Below are 22,293 nucleotides of genomic sequence, written 5' to 3'. Positions count from 1 at the left end.
GTAAAAAAAAAAAGAAGTTTGATATGTTTATTTCATTTAATTCTCACCTCTTTATAAAACTACCCCTTTTATTTTACCTTTTCTCCTTGTATATCTTCTAGAACTTTTCTTGTTTTTTCTAGTTCCTGTGTTAAAGCATTTTTCTCTTCTAGTGCATGCATACGCTCTTTTAAATGAACTTGTAGCCTTTCATTTGATTCTAAAACAATAAAAAAATCCATAACTAAGTTATATTAAAAAATAGATCCTAGTGACTTTTCTACTGTTTCTTAACAAACAGATCTACTCATATCAGAACAAATGTATTGAACAATTAAGTACACTAGAATGTAAGAAATAATGTACCACAATATAAGAAATTCTTATTTCAATTTATATTGTTAGAACCTATCATTTATCTAATAACCTCAGCCACTATGGCTTACTCTACAGACAGTTATCAAAGTGGCTGTATCATTTGTTAAGTACCTCTTGCTAACAGACTAATATAAAGATTCACTAGACTACAGGTCCTAGGATCCTGAGCATAAACCTAGCAGTGTATAACCTGTAACATAAAGGTGTGAAGGATAAATAAAAAGTATGAAAAATATATCACATTGGAAATGCATTATAAGACAAACAACCCCAATAACTTCAATAAGCAGGCAATGTGGAAGTATCCAACTGAACTACAATGCAATCTCAATAGTCCAATGGAACAATGAAAGAGCAGCAATTTCTGGTGTCATAAGGATTAGACATGTGATAATAGAAAAGAATTAAATTTCATTATCTGATAAGATACCTTTGTTCTTTTAACTTGTAGTTCACAGTTAATTTTAAAATGATTTATTCTTGACTAACCAATTGGTAAGGTTAACAAACAAACTGGCTTCTAAAATCAGCCAGTTTGATTCCTGGTAAAGGTCTGAATCTTTTCTTTCCTCATTCCATCAATCTCATCTCCCTTGTTAAAAATACATCTATAAGCATGTTCGAGGTCATAATAAGATTTTTTAAATGTATCAACTTATCCCTAAAAGAATTTTTTGGCAGTAGATATCTTCTGATTCTATCCTAGTACAATCAGTCAAAGCACAAGAAAAGTTAATCTGTAACAAGTTCATCAATAAATATTTTTTTTGCCTTCTGTAAGTTAAAACTATTAGAACACTAAACGCTGATGTACAGTAGTCTGTTTTGTAAGCATAGTTTTCATGCAGTTGAAAGGAGTGGTATTTTGTGGATGAGCGAACTATACTGCTGCAGTGCCAGAGTGGGAAGAAACACATAAAAGCTTGAAACACAACATACACCTGAGTGTGTGCAAGCGTGTGTCTTTCTGCAGGCAAGACTGAAAATTGTCTAACATCATGTAACAGTTTATTCTTCTCCCTCTCTTATACACTCCCACTACAGACTCATCAACACAACACGTACTCAGAGAAAAGCAAAAATAACTACTGAACATCATCCAACTACATTTATAAAACTTAAGACTTACTGTACCTATCCAATGAATCTCAGTAAAATTTCAGAAGCTCCCTCCTTAAGATCATTATCCATAAGGTTTATCTTAAGATTATCTTATTTTATCCATAAGATTATCTTAAGGTCTGCTTACAATCATTACTATCTTTGTTTAATTTGTGACTTTCATTTTGATTTTTGGGAAATACCAAGTATGATGACCAAAAAGATTACTATAATGTAATGATTCTATTTGACTGATCAGCCTAAATGCACTGCTGTATACATACTGCTTCATAAAAGTTGACTAATTTGATTCTTTTAATTTTTTCACTATCAGTTCATGATTCAAATTCCACACCCTAATCAAAACATTTGGTAAATCTCTTCCTCAACCAGGATCCTTCTTGCTATCAGTAATCTTATCACTGTAGTGTAAGACATCAAGGTTTCTGGTCGAACTAAGAAAAAAAATTACCAAATGTTTAGTATACAGTATAGTAACATGTGGATCTGAATCATGGATAATCAGAAAGAAGAAAAAGAAGTGCTTAGATAGTTTTGTGGTTGTGGAGAAGAGTGGAAGAAGTTAGATATGACAAAATAAGGAACGAGCAAGTTATTGAAATTAATAGAGAAGCAAAATTTATGAAAATGGCAATAAAGAGTAAAACATCTTTGTTGGGACAGATTCTGTGTAAAAATTGTGTTGAAAAAGTATCACATCAAAGGGAAGAAATTAGAAGGAAAGAAAGGAAGAGGAAAAATAAAAGTTGAGATGCTTACAAGAGATTGGGAACTGAGAAGCTATAAATAAAATGAAAGAAAAAGTTCAAACATATTGAGAGACACTTCACAAAACAAAAAATTAATATTTGAGACAATCTTACACATATGTGTCATTTCTTAAAAGGAATTTTTAAGTTCACACTGGATGAAATCAACATAGATTTTAGATAAGTATAAGAACTACAACAACGTTACTTAATATTTCTCAGATAAAAAGTACTATACTAACTTAAAGATGAATAGAATGTATCCAATGTAAGTGCATTAAGATAAAAATCCAGTTTGGTTTCACATAATTTTAGATTAAGATCTACATATTTGAAATTAAGTTTTAACAAGGTTAAGATCTAACAAAGGCATTTGAAATGGAGAATGGAACAATATTTAAAAAAGGAAAATTTGACTAAAATATAGGAAAAAATACATAATTATATGATCTGTAAAAGAACTAGGTAGCAGTAATAAAGAGGAGAAATAATAAAGGCAACCTGTGTTTAGAGAGGATTGAGAGAAAGATCCAAGATGCTTTTAAACTTCTAAATAGAGAAAGCAATACAAGAAATGAAGTAAAAATTTGAGAATGAAGTTTACTAAAGGATCTGTCAATGACTTTTTTTTTTGACAGAAAACAAAAAAATAAGTAATTTCATATTAGAGAAATTCGGTTTGAAAGTAAATAAACGTAAAACATAAGTTATGAAATGTACACATAACAAGATAATGAAGAACTAAAAATAAATACATTTGTGAAATAAGAGAAATAAGAAAAGAAAAGAATGAAAGAACCATGTCAGAATGAAAAGGGAAAATAACCACACAGTAATTTTGATGAAATATGGCGTCGCAGGAAACTGATAAGGTCAATTTGTTTTAAATGGATTTTAAGGCAAACAGGACAGAAGAGCAATTTATGGCAGAATCAATCAGAGATGAGCTGGTTTTCTGGGGCATCCAGAGATATGAGAGACACTGACATTTAGTTATACTACTAATAGTGGAAGGGATCAATGTAGAAGAAAACAAAGACAAATACATAAAATATGCAAATGAGGATGTAGGTAGTAATAAATAATACTGAGGATATAAAGGAATGGAAAACAGGACAAAATGTTCAAACAACTGATTAATCCAAGAAAGGATTTTTAATGCAAGTAATATCTTGATATATGAGGTGTGTTCAAAAAGTAATGAGAATTTTGAAATTTCATGGGTTGTGTTACTCTGATTCTCGAGATTTTTTCATTATTGTATTGGTAAACTTGTCTGAAAAGTATCTGTACATTTTTAGCCATATTGGATGTTTAGTCTGTTGTTAGCTGTCAAAAAGATAACATGTTTTTTGGTATGATTCCATTATTTATATTTTAGAATATAAATTTTTATATTAAATTTTCCTATAAGAATGGAATAAAGTGTAGCAATGTTTTAAAAACGTTAAATAAAGCAAGGGTTTACGAGTGGTATAAGCGTTTCCAAGAAGGTCATGAAGACGTTGAAGATGAGTGCCCTGGATGCCCCAGAACATCAACAAACGATGAAAATGTGCAAAAAGTGAACGAAATGATTATGAATGATCGCCGAATCACAATCAGAAAAGTCGCTAATGATGTTGAGATATCAATTGGCTCATGCCATTAAATTTTTCTGGATATTTTGGGTATGAAATGTATGACAGTAAAATTTGCTCAAAACTGTTGAATTTCGAACAAAAACAGTGGTGAATGGAAGTTGCTAAATTAAGTCAACAACGATGCAGAACTACTGAAACGTGTCATAACAGGTGATGAAACATGGGTTTACAGATATGATGTCGAAACTAAGGCTCAATCGTCCCAGTGGAGGCATTTTGGATCACCAAAGCTCGACAAATGCGGTCGAATGTGAAGGTTATGCTCACCATGTTCTTCAATTTTAACGACATAGTTCACCATGAGTTCTTGCCACAAGGTCAAACGATCAATGAGGAGTATTACCTACAAGCTCAATGCCATTTGCGTGAAGCAACCCGAAAAAATGCTCAGATTTGTGACGAAACAAATCATGACTTTAGCACTATGATAATGCGCCTGCTCACACTTTACTGCTTGTTTCAATTTTTAGCCAAAAACAACACTGCAATGATAACCCAACCACACATGGCCCCGGGTGACTTTTTTCTATTCCAAAAAAATAAAGAGAACTTTAAAGGGCTGTCGTTTTACAAGCATAGATGAGTTTAAAAGCAAATAGCTGAAAGAGCTAAACAGTGCTCCAAAGATTGAGTTCCAGAAGTGTTTCAAGGATTGGAAAATGTTCTGGCGATAATATTAGATATATAATATCTGATGGGGACTATTTTGAATGGGATAACATTAATGTAGATGAATAAATAAAATTCTTCCCAAAAAACAAAAATTCTCGTCACTTTTTGAACACACCTCGTATATAATAATTTATCAATTAAACTTATCATAGATATGTATGTAAATAACTGCTACTACCTGAAATTCCAGATATTTATAAATTACAACAAATAAATATAAAATGGTAGTGCCTCCTGGACATCTTAGTAATGTTGAACATGCATTTACCACTCTTGCAGTATTGCTTGCAGTATTAAGTACTATTGAATCATTAGAAAAAAATTAATCTTAATATATTTGAATTTAATTTTAGATATATTATTAATGAAGTTAAAATATTCCAGGCATAAAAATGTTAACATTTTTATACAGAACAGATTTTTAGTAAGAATGATTTACTATAAACACCAGATTTTACTGTCACATTAATTATTACCTGACAAAAGTTTATCAACAGTTGATGATAATCTTGTATTATGTTCTTCATTCATTTTAAGCCTTTGATTTAACCTTAATAATTCTGCATTCTTCTCTTCAACTTGTGCCTCAAGCCTTTGTATACGATCTTCAGCAGTACCATGCCGCTCCTGTGCCTAATATAAAGTAATAAAAATTAAGTAACAAACTAATATACAACTTTGAATTTTAAAAAAAATAAGTGAATATTTTTTAGTTACATTAGTTTATAACTTTTTTCATTAGTTAAAAAAAAAAAAATCACAATCTCTTAAAAAAAAAATCCACAGAATACAATAATTAAATAAAAAATAATACCACTTTTAATAATGTATGTTACATTCAGTTTAAGAAGAATCTCAAGTTCAGGGAACATACTAAATGAATTATTTAGATTTGATGGTCAATAACATTTTGCTACCTGAACTTGATTTAAAATTAAGTGAAATAACATATGGGATAAAAAAAAATTCTAATTAATTCTTAATTTCACATGGTAATTAACATTGATAATTAGATCTCAATATATTTTCTTGTTTAAAATCATTGTAATTCAGGCTTGTAAAATAAATTAACATTATATAATCATACAGATAGAAGAATTATAATTTTTTGTGCAATTAATAAGAATAAATGTATATGGGATATTTCTGGTCGTTTAAGAGCAAAAAAGAAACTGTGTTACATATTTACTTGCTGAGAGGCAGTTAAGAAAACTAAAGCAAGAAAAATATCAGATAATTTAACCAGGTCAAAGTAGATGCAAAACCATATTCTTATAACACTGGTTCCTACTATAGGTAGGACTAGATCTTTATCAGAACAAACCTTAATAAAACAGCATGCAATGTGTAAATAGTAGCTGGGGATTTGACCTGCTGTGACAATAGCTTGTACAGGATAGAGCAGAAAAACTTGAGATTTTAGTTTGGTTACTGCATGTGTGGTGGATGTCAAGAGGCTAAATATGCAGACTCCATTCTTTAGCACATGCCAGTCCAGTGGAGACACTAAATACTATGCACTACGCTTTTGCTATAGATACATTTTTCAACTATTCTGTTGTACTCATGCACATAATACTCCATCAACACTTCAATGTTGGATGCAACACCTTATAACACAATAATACTGGGAGTGTAAAATTCAATGACAGTATCAGCATAAAAAAAACCCCTGGAGAACTAACTGATCTGATTGTTATCTTCTGCCGTTCCCAACAAATGGTGGGCACTATACCACGACTCATGCAGTGATATGTAATGAGAAGCAACTCCAGCAAAATGTGGACCAAAATGGAAAAGAATTGCAAACTACTATTTTCCACTTGTAAAGAATTGGTGTTTTTAACAATGACATATGCGTTCTTTGTAATTACTGTGTTATATTATTCTAAAAATCATCAGGTTTTTCTGCCCTATGCTATATGAGCAATGTTGCTACAGATTGGACTATCCTGTTTCTGAGTAATTTACTATACATATACCTAAAATATCATTTGTGAACTTCAGGAAATTGGTTTATGGACTTGATTTGATAATTTATATAATTTAACAATTAATTAATATCACAATCAATTTATCTCCTCACATATTTTGAACAAAAACCTTCTCCCCTATCTTTAATACTCAGGATGTTATTTGTCATGAAAGTACAAATAATTGATGCAAACTTCTATTACGGTTCATATGTTTTTCAATATAAATGTTACAACATCAACAAAATAAATTTTACAAGTACTTGAAATTATCATCGTACAGAAAATTAACACTCAAATGCAAAATATACTAACAAACATTAACAAAACAAAAATAAACTGCACAAAAAAACTTACAGCAGACACAAATATGTAAATACACATAAATCGCAGAATAATTATGTTTACCCATCCATCTATATGCTAAAATGAATTAAAAAACTAACAAATTATAAAACGTGAACATCATATTTTACTTATTCCACATATCATGCATAAAAACAAATTATAATTATATTATACTTCACTTAAGAAAGGACCAAAACATACATGTATAAAAACTTAACAAATGACATGTTTATTATAAAACAAAATTACACGGACCAGGAGGAAAGCAAAAATAATGATTTAAAAGATGTGTATTAAAAACTACATTTCCCCATCAATCCAGTCACTAATTAAAGAATAAACTAATAAAAAGAAAAAAATTTCAAAGTAAAGACAACTTAAAAGATGACATTAAGAACTACTCGGAAGAGAGAATTTTATGTTATGTACAAACAACCTAAAAAATTAATAAACTTAAAAAAACAGATGGTATGATTTACACATGGGCAATCCTATCTTTTTCACAAAAATAGATTGTACATCACAGGCAACATGGAACAAAAAGTAACAACCAGAAAAATCAAAATCAAAAGTACTCTATAGCCTAACAGAGTAACATATAACAGAGTACACAAAACCTCAAAAAAGCAAAATAATTACAAACTACATAGAAAATAAATAAACGGTGAGAAAATGACATGTCTTAATATTGTACATTCTTTATTATGTTAAACAGATTTTTTTTCTTATACGCCCTACAGCAAGGGTCACCCAAAAAAAGTAAAAACATTTGCATGTAGGACTCACAGATGACATACCACAGATGCAAAAGTCAGTTCTCTGTTTTATTAACTGGGTTTGACTCACACTTTATAGTTATAACATGTTATTACTGTTTCCCTGAGTATTTGAAATGTGTAAAATAAATCATTCTGCCAAATGTGAAATTTTAAGAGCGACGATTTTTAAATAAAAGAAAAGTTTTACAGTTGGTGGAATTTATAGGCAAATAAGAGAAGTGCATCAACTGTGAAAAAATAGTACGTTCAAAGAAGGAAGATTTGTCTGATTTCCAGTCAAAGATCATTCTGGGCAGCTATCGAAACAAAGCAAAAAAATTAAACATGAGATGCATATCAAGATTAGACAATTCCTCATTAATGAATTGTTACTGGTGCTAAAACATGGATTTGCATATAATCCACACTATTCAATGTAATGGTATTTTTCAAGGAATTCTTCAAAATTGAAGAATTAAAGCTATTCGATCACACAATCATTCTTTACTTGCCAGATGACCTCATACATATTCACAATAAAAACTTCACAAACTCATTAAGTGCAAAATAAACTAATTAAAGGAATTTTAGTGAATAAATAATAAGTAAATAATTTTTTTAACTTTTTCAGAAACTCATCTTCACAGAGAATTTATGTTTAATTTAAATTATGACCTTTAAAATTATTAATCTAAAATTGTTAATTTTTAATCTATGAGGGTAAGTCAATTATTATCCACAATTTAGTTATATTTTTGTTTATGTTGGTAGTGGTCATGTTGCGTAGATGACGCATGTGTGGTTTAATTGTTGTTATGTCTGTGCAGGTTTGATGCTGTTAGGTTAGTTCCATTATCACTGCCCTGCCGTTAACCATGGCTGCTCCGCTTTCTGTTTGCACCAAACAAGAGCAACGTTCAGTGATCCTTTTTTTGTGGTTGGAAGGTGAATCAAGACCGAAGACTTTTAGTACAGTATGGGAACAGTATTTTGCTGCAACGGAGTGTCTACGAACGGATTGAAAAATTCAAAATTGGTCGCACAAGTGTTACGCACAATGAAGGAGCTGGACGACTGTTTACTGCCACAAATGAGGAAAACATTGAGTGTGCACGTGACTTGGTTTTTTTAGACAGACAAGTAACTACTGATGAAGTGGCACATCGTCTGCAAATTGGTTGGTCTGCCTACAAAATCATTCATAACAGACTTCATTCAGATATTCATAAAATCTGTGCAAGATGGGTCCCAAAACAATTCATAGTTGCATAAACAAATGTGCTTGGGACATCTGCCGAAAACATTTGGATCGCTATGGTAACGAACAGGACATCTTAGACAGAATCATCACTGGTAACGAAACGTAGATCTATCATTACGAGCCGGAGGGTAAACGTCAGAGTAGGGAATGGAAACATCCAAATTTGCCCAGAAAAAAATTTCAAGACCAAACCATTTGCAGGAAATCTGATGATTACGTTTTTTGGGACTCACAAGGCCCAGTACTGGAACATTATGAGGACAGGGGTATGACAATAAACAGTGTGCATTAAGTGTAACGCACACATCTCAGTGGAGATGCTTACTGCCAAGCTGAAACCTGCAATTCGAAGCAAATGCCGAGGACTGCTGTCGAAAGGTGTTGTGTTGTGTTATTGCATAATAATGCCCGTCCATGTACTGCTGCCCACACTGCTGAAACGCTCCAGAAACTCAACTTTGAAGTTCAGGCTCGTCCTCCGTATAGTCCTGATCTTGCCCCTTCTGACTACCTCTTGTTTGGTCCACTCAAAGAGGTATTAAGGTTGATTTACCTCGGATGAAACAGTGAAAGAAGCGGTGCATTCCTGGTTCGCAGCTCAACTGAAAACCTTCTTTTATGAGGGCATCAGGAAGCTTGTGCAATGATGGACCAATGCAAGGGGACTATGTTGAAAAATGATGTATATGTAAGTTTCTTATTTGTATTGCAATAAAATTTATAACTACATTGCGGATAATAATTTACTTACCCTTGTACAAAGAAGAAAACGCTAAAATACAAAAAGGTATTTTCATCATCACTTGCAAAAATATATTTCTTTATGAAGAGAAATTTCACATGTAAATGACAACCACATTCAAAAAATTAAGTAAGGGGTAACAATAAAAAAACACACCCTTTCTAAAAATAAAAAGAGGTTTAAAACATTTATATTAGTATAACATTAATAAATATTAAAACAGATATGACAGACAGAGTAACATGGGGTAACAAGATTTTATAATAACAGTAAAATTAAAATGGATAAAAAACAGTCCAATGATTCTCCCCAGCACCTGTACAATGAAATAAAAACTTATCAATTAACTTAAGACAATGAAAATAACCACCTTTTATAAGAATAATAATGTAAATGATTAACAAAAAATGTAACAATTTTTCAGAACATATTCTATCGGTTAAGATAAAAGAAAAATCATGTGATAATTATAGGTTCAGTAACCTTGTTAGACTGGCAAAGGTTTAGCCCGGATTTCTGTCGCTTCAGTAAAATTAAGCCAGGTAGCTTAATTTGTGGAGACCAAATAAAATAATAAATTTGGTGTTTTCTATGAAATCTGACCTGAAAAATTGAAAAAAAGTCCCAGAACAGTATTTTTAGTAGTTTTCAAGAAATCTAGGATAAAAGACAAAACATTGGGGGTCAAAAAACATACAATTTTAGGTTTGGCATAAAATAAACACATAAAAATGTTTTAAATATGTAAATTTTTTAAAACAAAACTTGTAGAGAATTTGATCTGAGTAAAATGGTATGAATAAGGTCCATGGAAACTAAATACAAGCAGATTTTAAATATCAAAATGAGGCAGATTTTAAACAGGTATTAAATAAAACAAAATTTTCAATACTACAAAAAAAGACATAAATATTTCAGAAAGTTGGCAATACTAACAACTAATTCCAACAATTAATTTTTCTGTATTTCATTTGAACAGCAATAAACATTTAAATAAGTGAATGGAATAGTGCGTGTATATCATTAACTAATAATGCGTTATAAATTTTCCAATAAAAAATACATTTTTTTTTTTTATTGGTTCTGCAGTGGAAATGTACAAGCTGCAAAGTAAGAATATCATTCCCAATATTTCCGAATAGGAGGATGTGAGGCCCCAAATCCTTTGCTTTGGTATTTCATTGCTTACGTACCACTGGATCATTTCCATCTGCATATACTCCTTAATGGCAAGAATACCATCCCTGTTGGGGATGAAGAAAACATAATTCAACATACTGAACATAGCCTGGGCATCAGTACCAAAATAATTTCTTACAGCACTGGCTTGGCACAAAGTAAGGTATGGCAAAAAGTTCAAAAAGATAAACTTCGTCCTTTTAATCTGCAAAAGATTCAAAATTTACTTTCTACAGATCTTCCTGTAAATTTAAAACCTTTATCACTGGATTTTGGACAATGCTAATTCTACTCTAAATAATTCTATTTTCTGTACTAATAAAGAAGAATTTTTAATTAAAAAAAAGTCAGACATGAAGTCATGAAAATCCACGTGGCATTGTCAAAAGTGGATACCAATAAACATTCATCACAAATGTTTGGTGTAGTATTATAGGTAGCAAATTATTGAGACCATTGATTTTCAATAGAATGTTTCTGTTACTTCATACTTAACATTTTGCAGAATAATCTCCTGATTTATTGGAAGATGTTCCTCTGATAAGAAGTTGGATGATTTTTCAGAACAGGACAACTCAACACTTTTCTGTAGCATTTAGGCAATGCTTTTATTTATTTCATATTGTGTACAATGCAATCTGTTCAACAACTACTGAACAATAAGCAACCGAATGATATGTATGACTTGTAAATGAAGTGTAATTTTGTAAAGACTCAGGCTGACCATTCCTGAGATGTGTGGTTAATTAAACCCACCACCAAAGTACACCAGTATCCATGATTAGCATTCAAACCTTTACTAGGATTTGAACCTGAGAGCCTTGACATCAAAAATCAGCTATTAAACAAGTGATCTGCAACAAGTTTACCATTAGTTCAGCCCAGCCCAGTGGGCTGTAGGCAATGCTTAAATGTGATTTTTTTTCAAGTAGATTGGACGTGGCACACCTATCAACAGCTTCCAAGGTTGCCTGAGTCTCTGGATTATTACCTGAAGTCATATTGTATGGACAAAAGTATAGTACAACAGAAGAGTTAGTTATTAGAATTCACAGTGTGGTACAACTAATAGAAAACAGCCCCATTCAAATAAGGAAAGCCACCAAAAACACTGTATGTTAGTAAGAGTGCTGCAACAAGATTTAACTGGTTTTATTATTTGTGTTAATATTTGTTATTTTTCTAAAATATTTAATTCTTTTGTTTTATAATATTGATAATTTTGCTTCTTTTAATACCTACTTAATATCTGTTGCATTTTTGATATGTTTATTTTTTAATAGACTTTAAAATTTTTACTTTTGTATTTGTAGACTTTTGTTTCTGTAGACTTCAATCATACCATTTTACTCAAAATCAAATGCTTTACAATTTGTTTAACACTTTCATGTGTTCATTACCCATTTAATAAAGTTATTTTATACCAAACATAAAATAGTGTTTTATCGACCCCAATCTTTTGTCGTTTACCCCATATTTCTTGAAATACTACTAAAAATATAGTTCTGACCTTGAAAAATTTTTTCAATTTTGAACGTCTGATTTCATAAATAGTCATAAATTTTAGGGCGCATAAATTTCCTCCTTAATTTGGGTCTCAAGAATTGTAGTGTGGCTTAATATTATTCAAGGCACGGAAATCAGGACAAAATTATTAGCCGACACTCGCTAATGAAGTAAATTTCCAAAACTTATATTTATATGAACTTTCTTCTTTATTTTCACCAGTAGAACATGTCCTGAAAGTTAGCCAATTTTTGTGAATTCACCCTGCATAACATTATTTACAAAATTATTGTTAGCATAATCAAATAAATTGTATTTTTATAGATACTGAAAAAAAGTTAACACAAACCAACAAGGAAATAAAAGTACAGTAAAGTCTGGTGTATCCAGTCTTGTTTTATCCATCACTCTGGGTTATCTGGCCAAGTCAGCCGAGGCAAAAAAAAATTAAAAAGTGACCACAAAAAGTCTTGTATTAATATGGTGCCGGCAATGTTTCAGCGATAACCTCAATAATACTTTCATGTTTGTGTGTAGTATCATAAAAATTGCAGGTGTTAGGTCATATAGTATTGTACTAGGCCTACTTTAACTTGTTATTTTGGGATCTATAAGGAGTGCTAGCATATGATCTGCATTTTATGTGCTTTCTTCTGTTTTCATCAGTTTAATTGTCATTGTGCTACTGTGTCCTAACTGAGGTTATGTTTTGCGTATTTAGAGATTTAAGACTGCAGTGTGATAGTGTTGTTTACTGTGCAAGTTAAACTTAATGTGCTGAAATTTTGTTAAGTGAAGATGAATGGTGGTAAGAGGAAAAAACTCGTAACAACTGAACAGAAACTTAACGCTATTAACAGACTTCATGTTGGAGAGTTGGCCAAGAAAATAGCTTTAGAATTAGGAGTAGGTAAGAGTGCAGTTAGTGACTGGAAGAAAAATAGTGTTGAATTAGAGAAATGGAGCTCATAGCAAGGCTTGGAAAGTGGCATAAAAGTGCGTAAGAAATGAAAAAACTCACATTGAAAAGTTAGTGAGGCATTGTTTTTATGGCACAAAATAATGGGGAAAAGGTGTGTCCATATCAGGACAGGAACCTTATTGCAAGAAAAACCATGCCAATTAAAAAATATGTTAGAAGATGAGAGCAGTGAATTTACACCCTACAGCAGTTTGTTAGATCGCTGGAAGAAGAGGTATGCATACACCAGATAACTATTGAAGAAGAATTTTTGTCTACTAAAAAACAAACTGTAAATGATTTTAAGAAGGATTTCCATAAATTGATAGTTGGCATGTCAGGTGATCAGATTATATAATTGTGACGAGATGGGGCTCAACTCTAGCTGCAATACAAGAAGCCGAGGCAAGCGGCTACAAAAGAAGCAAAGAACGAGTCATGTTGCTTGCTTGAAGCAATACAAATGTTACCCACAAACTGAAACTCACACTTATTGGGAAAGCTATGAACCCCAGGGCATTTAAAAAACTTAAGACTTCAGAGTCACTCCTTCTCTAATATAGTGTACAAAAAAAAGCCTCGATGAATGGCTTTATTTTTAAGGAATGGTTTTTTTTAAGAAGTTCGTTCCATCAGTGGAGAAGTTTTTGAAGAATAACAAGCTTCCAAAGAAAGCCTTGCTTTTTTGGACAATGCACCTTCGCAACTTATCAATGATGAGATACAGGATAGTGATATTAAAGTGCTTTTTCTTCTCCCAAATGTAACATCTCTGTGCCAGCCTATGGATCAGAGAGTATTGGAGGCATTAAAAAAAAAGTATCATCAGCGGCTTCTGTTTTTTCTGATTGATGGCATTGAGATCAATGAGGGATCTATTGAGAGACTGAAGCAGATTGACATCCTTGATGTGATTACATGGCGTTCTGAAACCTGGGAAGGAATCTCACAAATCGCACTCATCCGATCCTGGAAGATCTTACTTGATCACCAGGGTGATAAATATGAACCAATACAAACAGATGACAATGTTGAGATTGTTTCTTTTCAAGCTATCCCCGGATGTAAATCAAAAATTTTGGACATTTCTGATGTCAATGAGTGGACAGAAAATGAGAATGAAGAGATCACGGATGAAGACATAGCACTATGGTGTCCAATGAACCTGCAGAAGACGAAGATGACATTGTAACTTCAAGCTCAACTAAGGTTTCTCATTCTGATGCCTTAATAGCCATTGGTAGCCATCGGAACCGTCACAACAGGATGAGGGGCCTGCAGCCAATATAATCTGGTTACGAATATGGAGAGAAACCACAGAAAAAAAGAGGTCAGAAAACGACAAAACAAAAATTATAAAAGATTTTTTTCTAAATAAGTAAAAATGAAAATACTGAAAAACATTATTCCACTATACAGTAATGGCATTTGAAAACAAAGAACTGTAGTTACACTTTTAAGAGATTTAATGACTAATTTAAGGATTAAAATTCTATTACAGTACTGTACTGAATTTTTATTTTTGACACTTTACTGTAATATATCAGGATGCACTGATTATATATATATATATATATATATACAATAATTTATATATATATAGTTCATTGGTTTTTTGCTGTATTAGATTATCTGTTCCAGTCCTAAGTGACTATAACAAATATAGAACACTTTAGGAATAAGAAGCACTCATCAGAACAGCTTTTTCTAGGGATAACCAAATTGATATAGTGAAAAAGAATGAAAATATGCAGTTATATTACTGAACGTCATCTGTAGTAAAGATCTAATTTAATAAATTGAAAAAACTCTCATTTTGACATCTAAAGGTTATTGGAATTTTTACTATAAAATTAAAGTCACATATAATCCTCTACAAAAACTTTAACATACATAAAAAACACACATAAAAAACAATTAAATCCAAACATGCACTTAACAACACAAGAGATAACATTGAATTCTATAACAACCGATAAAAAAAATTATATCCATTGCAGGCATGTAACATAATTAAAAAAAGAAGAAAACACCATTGAAATGCTGCATGAACATTCAAAACAATGCAATATTCTAAAAAAAAAAGTAAATAAATAATGATAATTACAATGTAGATATCAATGTTGTGTTAAATATAATACACTAAGAAAATAAAAAGTAGATAAAACATATTTTAGTACATAAAGAAACAAATTAGTGTCAAATGTAATATAACTTAATAATATCATGATAGTAGTATTTTAAAATAATATTTAATGACTGTCTACTCAAATATAAGACCCCTCTTCTGAAATGTACACCAATAGATTAATTAAAGTAGTTTTACATATGGCTACTTACTTGTTAAGAAAAAAAAAAATAATCATTTAAATTACACAGTGCAATTTTTTTTGTTGTAATCTTTGCTTTATTTTAACGCTAACACCGCAACTGTATTGATTAACATTGCTACGATGCAACAAATCTATAAATCATAAAAACATATATATAAAAAACCTATATGAATCCACATTTTTTTAATTATCCAGTAATTTTGCTTACAGTCCTAACTTCTGATCAAGTTCACCTGCCATTTTCAATTTAAAAAAAAAAAATTGTCTAAAAGAAATCAAAAGAATTTTCATTTAAATACTGCAATGACTATTTCATTAAAAGATAATAATCTCTTCAGACATATCAAGCAACTAAACTAGAAGCAGGCATATCTATCTAAGTACCTAGAATCTATCTAATATTTGGCATTTTCTAGGTTGACTGAACACATCTGACATTTATTCAGATTTATTCATGTATCCTGATGAGAATGTTATGTGATCAAGGATATAATAAAGTAAAAGAAAGTTTCAAAAATACATTAATTGTGAGAACACTTTTGTCAAAAAATGGAAAAGGACTAGTATTTGAAAAAAAAAACTAAGATCTTTGGCCTGGTAAAGAGGAGGGCAAAATTAAAAAAAAATTAAAACCCAATGAGGCAGGTGTAACAATAAAAAGCAGATGGGATGGGTGGTTAGAACATGTACAAAGATGAAATAAAACGACAGAGAAAACTTATAAAACGACAGAGAAAACTTATCAAATGAAGAGAAGCAGCAGGGATGCAACCACTAGGAATGACCTATACTTAGGTGAAGGATAATTATGAGAAAGGTTTTTCAAAGTTTTGTAATCAATAAGAGATGAGATATGTTAGACAGACAAGAATGGATAAGATTGACGAATAATGCAACCATTCATATCAACAAAACAAGAAAGGAGTTGGGCATATAATCAACTAAGCAATATATAATTGCCAGTATGATTCCATAATCTTCTAAATCTTATCAACAACAGTGAATTACTGATCAATCTAATGATTTAATCATGCAGCTTTCATATTTAACTAAATATAACTTTTGAATAGCTCTAGTATTTACAATAAAAAAAAGGACTCATAAGAGGACGGCCTACCTAACAATAATTCAAAGCTTGTAAAATAACACCAAGAAGAATGGGTTTTTTACCATATTGATATAATGTGCAAAATTATCTCTTAGACTGAATATTTTCTCTGGACATTTTAAGAAAATAAAAAACAGTTCAAATATTTTATTAAAATTAAGAAAACATTATGCAAAATTACAACAAAACAAAATGTTAAGAAAATCCTAAGCCTTCCTTTTTTATGCTAAGTTTAATGTTAGCACATGCCAGTAACCCGAATCTTTGCCTTCAAGTAGTTTAATTAGCAAGCCATACTTCTTCAGTTTTGGTATACTTAACCATATTTTGGTATACTTAACCATTCAAGTAATACGTTTAACAGAAAAAGAAATTACCTTCACCTGTCAAATAACTCAAAATATTTAATTGGATGTGACATTTTTGACAAAAATTAAAGTGCAATACAGTTATATCATACTCTTAATATTTTCTTATTAAAAATTACCCAATTCAAAATATGAATAAAATTTAAATATCACACCTCAAAACAGGTAAGAGGTCTTATATGTGATTTATTATGGTATATTGATTAATTGCTATAATGATGCAATTAAAAGTTTTAATTTAATTATAAGTAACCACTCCACTCTCAATTTAAAATATAAATATATATTTAAATTATTATGTGTTCATGTCTCAAAATGTCCTTTTTATTATTAAATAAACAAAACAACTAACAAACAAATAGTCAACAAATATTTGAATTAAAATGGCTCAAATGTAAATCTAATATTGATAATACCCAAGACTTAATCCAACTAAATTAATGAATAAAACTAATTACAAAAATTGAAATTCAGAATTTAGAGTTTTCCCAACAAATTTCTGTTTTATAATTAATCAAAACAATTTTGTTCAATGTATGAAAGTTATTGATGTAATTTTATTTTCAAATTTTAACGTATTTTTAATTAATTTTTAACAGTTTTATAACACTTATAATTTGTAATAAATAAAAAAATGTGGTATTACTTTTATGCAATGCAATGTACTTTTATATTTTCTTTTCAATTTTAAAGGCTGAAAATTTGTTTTAAAAAACCTGGTCTTCTTAGTCATAAAACAAATCAAGACATTCTATTTAAAATATATAATCCATTTTATGACAATACAATAATAATAAGAAATTATTTTCATAACTCAAAGCAGAAATTTTAGGTTTTGTGTTTTCATATGTAGAGATTATAACTGTCATGTAATTTTACACAACTTGATTTAACTTTCAGAAAATACTCCTATGGACACTGACCTATATTTTGTGGAATAATAGCATTAGTTTTTCTTTCATTCAGAAGCTTCTAACTGACTGTAACAGTTGACAGTAAGTGTTGTTACATTATACAGTGCATTCGAAAATGTAAACTATACACCTATATAAACACGATTATATGATGAGGGAGAGTGTATTCTTGTACTGTGAATAACGTTTTCTACAAAAGTTGCTAATTCTGTGTTGTATACAAATTGCTACTGCAAGCCAGTCATGCTGATGACCTTGAAATGAAAATATGTGTCTGCTTCTTTGTTGTTAATTGTGTATTCATCACCTTCAAACGATTGAGACCGTCTTTCCATTTACGCTCAGAATTATGTTATCTTCAGAATAGCCAATATTTCTCACTTAATATATTTTTTTCCCATAACCATGATGAGTATACATAAAGTTAGCAAAAGAAGTTTCTCCGATAGATTTCCAAGTACATATTCCTATTCAACATAATGTAAAAGTGCTATTGAGAAATTTAGGTAGATAGGTTCAGTAAAGGACTATGAGCAAACCATCAGGACTATGGACTGACCATCAGTACCGAGGAAAAACTGCAAGACATATCAGCTGCTAATGCAATACAGACTCAACAAATAAGTGCAAAAGTGGCCTAAAAGAAAAACATCTATGCTGCAACAGCTCACAAGGCAGTATGTAAGAAACCCAGTCTCATCTCACATATAGTGAAAGAGGTTCAAAAGATTCAATACTGTGAATTGGTTTTAACAATTTCAAGCAGACAATTTTGACAATATTTTTTGAAATATTTTGGACTACATATAGTATATATCTATTATACACTGCATATCTATTATCTACATATAGTATATATACTATATATATAGTATATATAGTACATATAGTATAGTATATCAATGAAGCATGGTTCCATTTATCAGAGATTGTGCAAGCACAGAACTCATGTTTATGGTCTGCCTACAACCCGCATGCCGTATTGACATTCCTCTAGACTAGAGAAGATAGGGGTGTGGACTGTAATATCCAGAAGATGGTCAGCCCAATACTCTTCACAGAAACAATGAATTCAGTTGTAATTGTTAAATTATTCAATAGTTCATGAAGCTAACAGAAGAAAAATTAATAACTGGATTCAATAAGATGAGGTGATCTCATATACAGCCAGGCAGTCCATAAAGTTCCTGCAAAATGTTTTCAAAGGTCAAATCATTTCTACGTGATAATTTACACATATTTATCTATTCAATAGACAGTAACTTCTGATCAACAAAAGAATGACAATAAATGATTATAACACTAAATCATAACTGGAACATTAAAAATGATAAGAAATGTGAGAATGGTGTACAAGGGACTTAATGGTTTAATCAATTATAACAGATTTTCAATTCATTGGGAATGAATGCGATTCAGATTAAGAGGTAAAAGCAATAATGAATAAGCTATTTATTTAACTGAATTATTCAGTTATATTTTGATACTAACTTGTCACACTGAATCTCTGTTTAGATCTCTCAAACTTTGTCTAGAAACCCTTTAGACAGTAACCACAAGTGAAAAACCTAACAGTTTGTAGCAGATCATTACAGATCCCATTTGAATTAAAGATGTGGGAATGCACAAAAAAAATTAAATGACTTATAATCACAACATGGTAGGGTTTTGGTAGATTTGGAAATCTTTACAGTAGGAAGTCTTCAATAAAACACAAAATATAAATTTCCAAGGTTAGATTAAGGAATTACAGTCTCAGACAATAAAACCAACCTTACATTCTAAAATAGCAAAACAATAAAATCCTGCTTAAAATATATCCTAATACATAAATTCAAAAGAGGAAAATGCATGAAGAAAAAATTTTAATAAATTACATAAAAATGAGAAGGTTTACATAAAACTCAGAAAAATAAATCTACTGCGTAGAGAATATGTAAATGTTTTTAATAACTACCACCTATCCATGCAGTGCTGATAATTACCATGCTATTTAATTAGTATTAATGAGAACAAATTAAACATTCATTATACAATAAAAAATGACTTTAAATGGTATTAAATAGATTATCTAAGGTACATAATATTATTAAAGAAAATTATTTCTGAAGCATTTGAGCCAACAGTAATTCTGTCTTTTGACAATTTATATGATCTGGTGCATTTAATGCTTGTCAAGCAAATGTCTTATGGATGTGAAATTAAAGAATAAATTATAAAATGTAGAAGCATCATATAATTTAGATCTGTTTTACCTATACTATAAATCTGATCAGCCAACAAGTTTTTATCAGTTATAATATCTATTAAAAGATTTGAATAATTAGTAGCAGCCAGCTAATCAACTGGTAACATTTCTCTGCAAGTTGATAAAACATGAATACAATATTGTTTTTTCCATTCTGTAAACCATACCTTGCTAGCAGAAAAATTCAAGTCACCATTAAGCGACAAATTTAAATTTAAAGCTTTTTGTTGAATTTTTGGGCCATTCAAAGGCATGTTTTTACGCCTTTGTTGAACTAACTACAACCATAAAGCATTTATCCAACGTTTCTAGGAATGGTTTCTTCAACGTACAGCAATTTTTTTAACAGAGTCCTACTTTTCTAAATATTCCAAAGCTTGTAATTTTTTCTCCAATGAAATTACAATGCATTTCCTTTTATCACCAATATTTATTTGTCACAGTACACAGTCCGATTTAAATTAAGTCCAAATAAAAACTCCAAAGTACAGTAAACTGTAAATTACCACAACAGAACAAAGAAAATTTTTCAATTCAGATAATATGTAAACTGAATGCGCACTACTGAATTGAACCTTCAATGTCTATAATAAAATTAATTGAAAGGATGGCAATTGTTTATTACAGTTACAGTATAATATATACAGTGTTTACATTAATAGGGACTTACAGGACATGACTAATTTCTTAGGATAAATAATAATGTTTATTATGATTCATTTCCTTTATCTAAATGCTTGATTTGTAAACTACAAATCGTAATTAATTTTATGTAATGCTATTATTGTAGGTACTCATATTTTGTTTCAGATAAAATATTACACACATAAATACAGTACATATTTATGTTACAGTCTTTTATTATTCAAACATACAAAATAATATCACCCGCTTGAAATAAGAGTCAGTTAATGGAAAGATCAGTTAAGAGAGAGGCCACTGTATATATATATATATATATATATTTATACATTTTTAAACTAGCAGTAGTTAAACACAAGTTATCTTCTATGGCAAAAACCTCTTACTGTAGACAACAGATTTGAGGATGATAAAAACTGAGATTTACATACTCATTTAATATAATAATAAAAAAGGGAACTTTGGTGTGCTTAGTACCTATCTAAGGAACAAACATTTTCATTTTTGATAAAATGTTTCTAATGCACTATGTAAATGTTTATGACAAAGGAATACTTCCTACAATGTAGTTTTTTTTAATTAGAAAAAAAAATCAACTTTTGTACTGAACTTATTCACCACAAAATATTCTTTATATTAAGTAAATTAGTAGTTTTTGAAAGTAAAGGTGAAAGAAACTTAAATGAATAAGTTATTGTTTCGGTAAAAATCACAGAACTTAGAAAAAAAAACCAATGCTATAAAAGTAAACAAATATTAACCAACTAATCAATAAAAAAAAGTTAGGATACAGAAATCTCAGAGAATAATTAGTGAATGCAGTCTATGCATATAAAATAAAAACAATTGATTAAAAAAAAATATGTATAAAAACAAATCCTAAATCCACTTCTAATCATCGTTTACTAACAAAAAAAATATTAACTCTAAATAACACTGTATTAAAACTTAATTAAAATTATTAAACAAAGTAATAACAATATAGTATAATGAATAAATACAAAATATACTATAAATAAACATTTAAAAAATAAAAATAAATATATATAATAATATACACTGAAAGCTTTTCAAGACTGAACTAATCAAAAAGTAATAATTTTCTGATGTTTAAAAAATAGTAAAACTGAACAAAATCAAACTGATCAACAAAACCAAATAAAAATATAATTAAAACATAAAAAACTCATAATTTTATTACAATGAAAATGTAAAAATTGAACCAAATAAATTTAATTAAAGGTATATTTAAATTAATAACAAAAATTGTTACTATTATAAATGTTCCATTTATTTACATTATATTCACAAAACTACAAACAATATATCAATATTAATAAAAGAAATACATCTGAGCCATGATATTATTTAATTAGCAATTGACAAACAGTAATTAAATAATAATTATA

The 22,293-nt window shown here is 29.9% G+C and overlaps 1 protein-coding gene across 4 annotated transcripts in view; it reads right to left on the bottom strand.

Moving 5' to 3' along the window:
* Liprin-alpha (PTPRF interacting protein alpha) overlaps positions 1–22,293 on the bottom strand; it is a 681,298-nt gene that overhangs the window by 79,701 nt on the left and 579,304 nt on the right. For all 4 annotated transcript variants that reach the window (XM_075371365.1, XM_075371367.1, XM_075371368.1 and 1 more), the window contains 2 exons: positions 5,020–5,176; positions 78–199 (listed from right to left, as the gene is read on the bottom strand). In XM_075371365.1, the coding sequence (XP_075227480.1) occupies positions 78–199; positions 5,020–5,176 (279 nt within the window). The remainder of the gene's footprint in view (positions 1–77; positions 200–5,019; positions 5,177–22,293) is intronic.

Source organism: Lycorma delicatula, chromosome 7, assembly GCF_047948215.1.
Source record: "Lycorma delicatula isolate Av1 chromosome 7, ASM4794821v1, whole genome shotgun sequence".
NCBI lineage: Eukaryota > Metazoa > Arthropoda > Insecta > Hemiptera > Fulgoridae > Lycorma > Lycorma delicatula.
This window is presented reverse-complemented; position numbering and strand designations above follow the sequence as displayed.